General features: G+C 44.3%; 1 protein-coding gene across 2 annotated transcripts in view; it reads left to right on the top strand.

Moving 5' to 3' along the window:
• Positions 1-8,449, top strand: part of PELP1 (proline, glutamate and leucine rich protein 1) — a 75,814-nt gene that overhangs the window by 46,594 nt on the left and 20,771 nt on the right. Inside the window, exon 1 of one of the 2 annotated variants that reach the window (XM_004716119.2) lies at positions 173-421. The exons of the other annotated variant lie outside the window; for it this stretch is intronic. Coding sequence (XP_004716176.1) covers positions 173-421 — 249 coding nt within the window. Of the gene's footprint in view, positions 1-172; positions 422-8,449 lie in introns of those variants that run through there. 2 annotated transcript variants of the gene reach the window in all.

The raw sequence follows: 8,449 nt of genomic DNA, 5'->3' as shown, positions 1-8,449 counted from the left end.
AGCTGGACTTCCGCCTCAGCCCCTTCATGCGCGCATGCGCACTCCCAGGGTAGCGCTCCATGCCCCCAGTGCGCAGGAGCACAGCGCCCTCTCCTCACGTTCCCTCCGCAAGCGCGTTCGTCGCGGTGCGTTTGCGTCATCGCGCCACGCCGCCGCCAGAGCCCGGGTGGAGATGGCGGCAGCCGTTCTTAGCGGGCCGTCTGGTGGGCCCGCGGCGGGGGTCCCTGGCGGAGCTGGGGGCTTCTCGGCGATGGGCTCGGGTCCTCGTCTCCGCTTGCTACTGCTAGAGAGCGTGTCCGGGCTGCTCCAGCCGCGAACGGGGTCCACCGTTCCTTCGGGGCATCGCCCAGTGCGCCCGGTGCCACATTTGCCCCAGCTCATGTGCCTGTTGCAGCTGCATGGGACGGTGGGCGGGGCCCAGGTGAGTCTCCGGCCCGCACACACGCGGCCCAGTGGGTCGGTGGGGGTCGGCTACGTGTGCCTCGGAGTCCGGGTACCCCGCAGCCTCATTGGGAGCTTCAGGGAAGAAGAACTGGAGACAGAAAGCCGTTTCGGGTGTCAGTTCGAACGAAATCCACGCATTTCTTCTTTACCAGCCAGGACTATTTTCAGGGCAGAGAATGAGCCTTTATTTCCCTGTGTCTAGATTATTGGTTGCGTGGTGGGTACATAGGTTCGGTTGCTAACTGCGGTTGCTAACCGCCGGGTCAGCAGCTCGAGTTCAGCCGCTAAGCGGGGTGAATGAGACTCTGCTCCTATAAAGATGTACAGCTTTGGAAACCCACAGGGCCAGCGCTGCCCCGTCCGTGGCGGACTCTGAGTCAGCATTGACTCGATGACCGCGTTTGTTTATTTGGAGGTTATTGGGAGGCACATACTAGTTGTATGACCTCTAACTTATTTTTCTTCCGCTAATAACTATTTTTCTGGGATTGTTTCGACTGAATTAACCCACATTTTCAGTGAATAAATATTTACTGAGCTCTTTTTGAGCACTAGGTATGGTACTAGGCGTTCCGATTTCAGAAGTTGTGGGAGATAGTCAAAATAAAGTGCTGTGAATAGTAGTCGTTCTCTGATCTATTCTGGGGAATTGTAGGGTTTTCCTGAAAAATGGGATTTTAAGCTGAGATTCCAAGGATGTGTAGGGATCGGTTAGGGAAAGAAAATGAATAAGAGCTTCTCAATCGGAGGAAAGCGCCTGTGGGAAGAGCCTACGGTAGGAAGGAATTGTCAAGAAGATTGTGTAGTGCTTGGTGCCAGGAGATAAATGGGAAGAGAGTGGAGATGAGGTGGGTGAGGTGGGCAGCAGTGGACAGGTCATGCCAGATTTTGTGGACTTTAGGTAATTTGGACTGTCCTAAAAGTAGATAAAACATCCTTTCAGTTCCACAAGCTGGAAACCCAGGGATCATCTTAGACACTTCCTTTATAATAATAATAAAAAATCATTTTATTGGGGTCTCTTACAGCTCTTATAACAACCCATACATCAATTCTATCAAGCACATTTGTACATATGTTGCCATCATCATTTTCGAAATATTTTCTTTCTACTTGAGCCCTTGGTATCAGCTCCGCTTTTATCCTCTCCTTCCCCACCCTCCTACCCTGGTGACCCCTTAATAAATTATAAATTACTATTATTTTCAAATCGTACACCATCTGTACCCACTTTTTTTTTTCCCTTTACCCACTTTTCTATTGTTTGTCCTCTTGGGAGTGGGGGAGGGTTATACATCGATCATTGCGATCAATCGGTTCCCCCTTCCCCTTCTTCCCCCTATTCATGTTATTGCTACGCCCATTATTGTTCCTGAGGGCTTTATCTGTCCTGGATTCTGTGTGTTGAGAACTCTTATATGTAACAGTGCCCAGGCTTTGGTCTAGCTGGATTTGTCAGGTAGAACTGGGATCATGACAGTAAGGGGGAGAGGGGGCGAGCATTAAAAAACTAGAGGAGTGTTATGTGTTCCCTCGGTGCTATACTGCACCCTGGTTGGTTCGTCCCTACCTTGTGACCCTTCTGTGAGGGGATGTCCAATTGCCTAGACATCTCCTTGTTTACACATTACCTCTTGTTGATTTTGCCTTTGGAGGACTTTCAGATCTGCCCACTCCCTCCCATCCCTCTCCCATTGTCTCATCCTAGCTTGAACCCCATCATTTCCCCAGGTGAAGATACTGAATCTAAGATATAATTTGTCGAATCCATAGTACCAAAGAGACCAAAGTCTCGCCATAAGATTCTGGCCGATAGGACCCTAGAGCAGTGGTTCTCAATCTTCCTAATGCCGCGGCCCTTTAATACAGTTCCTCATGTGGTGACCCCCCCAACCATAAAATTGTTTTCATTACAACTTCATAACTGTAATTTTGCTACTGTTATGAATCGGGCGACCTCTGTGAAAGGGTCATTCGACCCGTAGAGGGGTCGTGGATAGAGTAGAACTGCCCCAATGGGTTTTTGAGACCTTAAGTCTTTATAGGAGCAGAAGGCCTCATCTTTCTCCTGCTGAATTGTTAGGGGGTTAGAACTACTGACTTTGTGGTTAGCAGCTCAGTGTGTAGTCCACTATGCCATTAGTGTTGCTTAATCTATAGTAGGTGCACCCTTAATATCTCCGCTCTTCCCCTTTCATTCCTCCTCTCCATTATCCTTCAATACCCTATTCATGAGCCCAGGTGGAGTAATGATTCATTGTATGCTGGGTTAAATTCAAGTCAGCTGCTGGAAACCAAGAGAGACTGGGCTTTCCGCTCCTGTAGGGTTACAGCCCCAGAAACTTACAGGGGCAGTCTGTCCTGTCCTATGGGTCGCTATGACTTGGCATCAGCTAGATGGCAGGGAGTTTAAGTTTTCCAGGTCCAACCTCCGGTTACTTTGGTCTAACTAGCTTTATTCTTCCTTCCAGGTGGTTCATGCTTCCTTCACACTTCATAGGTGGTTCAGTAAGCAGCCCTCATTTATTACAGACCTTGATATGCTTCTTAGTTGAGGGTGACAAAATCATGTCACTTTTACTTCAGGACAATTTCAGAAGCAGAAGCTGGTTGTAAATTTTCTGCTCCCTCTAAATCCTAATTTGTATGCTTCCCCTGCTAGTTTCTTCGGCGGGGTGTGGGGTGGTGGTGGTTGTGTGGGGGTGTGTCTTTGTTTCTGTTCTCATCTGAAAAACACCCCCAGAAATGTCTTTTCTCAGTATTTTGGAAATATAATGTATCCTGCCTATGAATGTGTGATTTATGATCTCTTTTGAGACTTTCCTTCCTGAAGTCCTGTTGCGTGAACTTAATGTCTTGTTTATTTTCTCTAGCTGAATTTGGAGGAAAGAAGTTAAGACTGAAATGACCACATAGAGTCCCCCTTTAATATTATCTGAGTCACTTATTGGTACATCTGATTTGACTGACTTTCTAATTCTGTTTTTGTGTTGGGTCTTCAGTACAGGAGGCTGTGGGCTCCCCCCCCCCCACCAGTCCCGTCCCCCATGCAAATAATATTGTAAATTTATTTTAAAAACTTTTTAGTGGACGTTTGTTTCAGAAACACTTATTAAATATTTGTTCTGTGTGAACTACTATTACTCATCTTTAGGTAGATAAAACATTCTTTCTATTAGAGGATTTCTAGTTTAGTTGCTAGGGGAAATGAAGGTAAGTAAGTAGGCCCAGGGCTTGAGGGAAAAAGAGTTCTGTTGATTGATGGTTATTCACCAACTTGTTTCTCCCCGTGGGTATCACACTCAGTCGTTCCAGAATGGAACAGGTCACGTTTTCTAGCATAGATTATAGCAAGGGTCTCCTGTCTCCTTGCCTTTGGTTTTTCTAAAGTAAAATTCTGATCCTGTGTGCTTCCTTACGAAAATCCTTCGTACTTGGGCTTTCTTCCCTCAAGGTGTGTACGGATTGCTTTGCACTCTCCCTGTGCTGTGTCCCCTCCACTCCCCCAATCTTTTTAGTTCTCTCCTTTCTCTCTGGGAAACGTTTTTGTTTGTTGTCTTCAAAACTTTTTATTGTTATGGGAGAACGTCTTTAACCACTTATGATTAACTGATCTTTATCACACTTTATTGAAATGATCTAGGTATGTTTATTCCACTTAAACATACAACCCCTTCCTCCACTCACATAAGTAGGCTTTAACTAGTTTTGTTTTGGCCTGTAGGTGTATTAGTCTGTGTTGACTAGAGAAACAAATTCATAGACATTCATGTTTAAAAGGAAGAGTTTTATATACAAGAGCATTTGAATATTGAGAAAATATCCCAGTCCAGTCCAGATCAAGTCCATAAGTCTGGTACTAGCCCATGTGTCCAATACCAATCTATAAATTTCTCTTCAGACTCATGAAACACATGCAGTGACGCCAAATGCAGGAAGATCATGGGCCAGTGAGTGGAAAATCTTATAGATCTAGTGGTGGTAGAGGAATCCCAGTACTTGGTCTCCATGTGTCTCCTTCAGCTCCAGGGCTCCAGCGTAGTTCCATGTGCCCTGTCAGCAAGCATGTCTTGTAGGGAGTGAGTGTGTGTCCTGCTTCCAGTGAGCTATTTATTTTCTTAGCACCTCTAAATGAGGCCATCAAACTATGACCAGATTGACAGACTAAACTGCACTCCTTCACTCTTATCACAAATTGACAATAGATTATGTAATTACCATAGACCACCCCTTGTCAATTTAACACTTTTATACAACTCTTTAGCCATATATAATTTTCAAACAAACAATAATAAAATCATATCTGTACCTAACAGGATAAACCTGAAATGCATACAATTAAAAAATGTGCCACCCTCATTTAAACATAACATTCTATAAGTGAACAAAACAAAAATATTCTATGCCTAACAATTGCGTTTAAGTAACACTACACCTTAATCCTATGAATATATTCCCCCACCTATGAAAGTTTGTAAGCCAACGACTTCATGCCTTTATCCCCCCCAGTTGTGTGTATTCAGTTCTGTTCTGCCCACTTCCAACAACCCAGTCCTCTAAGGAGACAATCATATTCTTTGACGTGAAGAATCTTCATTCCAGTTGGAACTTTGTGAGTCTGCATCTATAAGCAAAGTCAAATCAGGACAGACCAGCCATAAAGTCAGCAGCAATATGCACCAGTTCACAGGCTCAAAAAATCTTCACTTCATCTGGTCTGGTTCTGGTCAGCTCAGTGTGGGCTGCCTCACAGCCTCCCCAGGGTGTCCATTTGTCACCTCACCTTTAGACCCTGGGCTCGACACTAAGTGTCCAAATGTGTATCACCCTTGTGCTAGGTCATGAACTTCAGACCTGTCAACCCACTCTTATCTTTTGTAGTTCCTGTGAACCAGGTCCATGGGTGTCAGTGGCCAGACTCAACCCGTCTCTTTTTTTGCTGTATTTCGCCCACTTCCACTCATCAAGCCACCTAGCAAGCATTTCAGCCTGCTCACAGGCTTCCTTTAAAGTCCAGTCCTAAGAGGGGTTTTCTTCGTGGTTCCAGATTTTTTCCAGCCTCAAGTGCAAACCACTAGTTCAAAATTCAAAAATCCAAAGAGTTCCTTTTTTTCCCAATCTGTCAACATCCCTCTAGGCAGGCCTCTTGGAATGTAAATGTCTTGAATACTCCAAAGCACTGGGTGGGGCTTATCCAGAGCCTTCTTTGCTGGGGTGTCCTAAACCCATTTAAAGACTCAAATTTTAATGGCTGAAGGCAAGGCTTACATGCTCTATTTTCATACTTCCCAATAATCATTTCCATCAATCCTTATAGCAACAATAATAAGCAGAAGAAATCAGTATAAACAAAGTAGAATCAGGTACTAAACTCAATTCTCAAAACAGTCAAGTTCAGTTCTTACCTATCTTAATCCTTATCTAAACTATTCTATTGATACAAAATATGGGATTAGGCCTCTGACAGCATCATGTCAGAGCCAGGCTTTCTGTCAGCCATTTTGACCTTCTGTCAGTCATTTTCATTATGCACCACGTTCTCTGAGAAAGTCAAGCAGCGATTTCGCCCCTTGAGCCCAAAATACACATTCATCACATTCATTTTCACCATTTCAAACAGGAATAACCAAAGGGAGCAACCAAAGAAAATGATCAAAACTTTAACTTCCCATGTTCTTTCCAGGAAACAACCCAGTAAACTGCATGGCCATGTCTGACCTCTGGCTAGGCAGGGAAGAAAAACTACCCTGAGGCAGAGGTCAAACAAGCATCCACTCTCCTTAGCCACTGTCTGTTTCTCTAGTACCCCACCCCCAAGGTACCATAATGTGTTTTCTCAACTGCCTCCAGCGAGCTATGTATCTCCTTAGTGCTTCTAAATGAGGACATTAAGCTGCGATCTGATTGACAGGCTAAACTCCACCCCTTCATTCTTAAGTCTCAAATTAACAACAGATTATGTAACTACCACATAGAAAAAAGTACTATTCTGAATCACCCTGCCTTGTGCTGGGTACCTCTCACTTGGATGGAGCTGCCAGTCTAAGTTCGTTGTTTCCCCCATCTGTGCTCTTGCTTTGAATTCTTTGAGTTTGAAAATGTACAAACAACTTCGACTTCTGAAATTGGCCTGAGATAACAGTTACATTATTTTGTCAGCCTCAACTGAGAAGTAATGTAAAGGTCTGTAATAAATGAGGTCATCATAGATTAATTTGGGCTGATTATTGAGCCACGTAGGCAGTTGTAACACATTTTTTAAAAATGAAAATACTTGTGCCGGGGGTGGGGTGGTCTGGGTGTGTGTGTGTGAAAGCAAAGGAAACTGACCACAGCTGCTTGTATGAAAGACCCAATACAGACCCTATTTCTGTTTTCTGTAGTGCGCAGTTGAAACTGGCAGGAGTCGTATGTGATGCTGTTGTGAAGAAAGCAGAGGCCACATTATGTCTAGCTGTTTGTTAAGCTAGGTTACTGGAGGGATTTAAGCAGAAGGTTGCTGTAATCTTGATGTTTTTAAAAAGCTCACTGATGACTTAGCTGGTGAACTGTTAGCACGAAGCCCTAGATGCCTCTGAATATGACTTTCCCTCGAAGACTTCCTTCCTGAAGGGCAGCTGCATGAATTTAATGTCTTGCTTATTTTCTCTTAAGCACCCAAGTCTAGCAGAATTCAAATTGGGTTTTCCTGGCCCACCCTTTGTTACTGTGGTCTTTCTAGCTTGGTGTTTTCTCTTATTTCTCTGTGATGCCTTCGTGCTTTTGTTCTTGCTGTGAGCAGGCTCACTGAAAGGGGAAAAGCGTCATGTTAGTACAGCATTAATTTTAATACACTAGTTCTCATGTATTTCAAAAGTAACCATGCTAATCTACCATTTTAAAAAGTATAGAAAAAAATCAACCCTAGCCAGACCTTGTACCCACTCGACCAGTGCCTAGCACATAGTAGACACCCCAATAGTAACTGAATCAATTGCACACATGGTCTACTGCATAGGTGCAAACTAAGCCAACATCTAGCTTTCTTCTCTCCATCTGACTCTCAGCCGGTGACCTCACTTGCTTTCCCCGGAGAAAGCAGATTTAGGCAGATGGGAATTTCTATAGTCTCCTTTCTATGAATCTACCATATCTACTACATTTGCCTGCATCTGTGTCCATGTGTGCTGCCACCCATCCCATTACTAGGGATGAGCTGTGTATGTGCCAGACTTCCATTGTATACTAGATGCAACCCCTCTCCACTTACAGGATGCCACGGTGCCAGCAATTCTCCCTACTCTCTGCCATCGTCCTTTTCTCCCCTCATTTAGATGATTTTCATCAGCATGTGGCGCAAAGCTGCTTTAAATAACCTCCTCTAGCCCCTGTCCCCTTTCTCTACTTTCTCTCTCTCTCTCTGCCATCTAGTTAGTTCTGACTCAGACCTTACAGGGCAGAGTAGAACTGCTCCATCGGGTTTCTGAGGCTGTAAATCTGTATGGAAGAAAATTGTTTCATCTTTCTCCCCTGGAGTGGGCTGGTGGGTTTGAACCACTGACCTTTCAGTAAGCAGCCCAACGCTTAACCCGTTGGCGCCACAAAAGCTTCTCATAGGAGTTGTCTATACTCACTTTTGAACCAGCCCCCCCTTTTAAAAAAAGCGTTGGGTAGAGGTTTACAGAGTAGATATGTGAATTTAAATTTTTAATAATATTTCAAATAAATTAAAATGTATAGAAGTTAAAAATTTAGTAGAGAAAATTTCTCTGTCTCCTAAATGTCAGCATTTTAAAGGTGTATTTGTATTTTCTGTGGTCATTAAGGAGGAAACTGGAGACAGAGCACATTTGCCTTTGAATACATAAGTATACAGTGAACCCTCGCCACTTCGCACTTCGACTTCCGCGGCTTCACTGTATCGCGGTTTTTGTGTAACAGCGCATGCTCTGTCATTACTGCCACTGATTGGCTCATACTGTACATGCTTCTGTCTGCATTGCTATGTTTCGGAGCTACGTATCAG

Source organism: Echinops telfairi, unplaced genomic scaffold (assembly GCF_000313985.2).
Source record: "Echinops telfairi isolate 266 unplaced genomic scaffold, ASM31398v2 ScPeMD7_2010;HRSCAF=2546, whole genome shotgun sequence".
Taxonomy (NCBI): Eukaryota; Metazoa; Chordata; class Mammalia; order Afrosoricida; family Tenrecidae; genus Echinops; species Echinops telfairi.
This window is presented reverse-complemented; position numbering and strand designations above follow the sequence as displayed.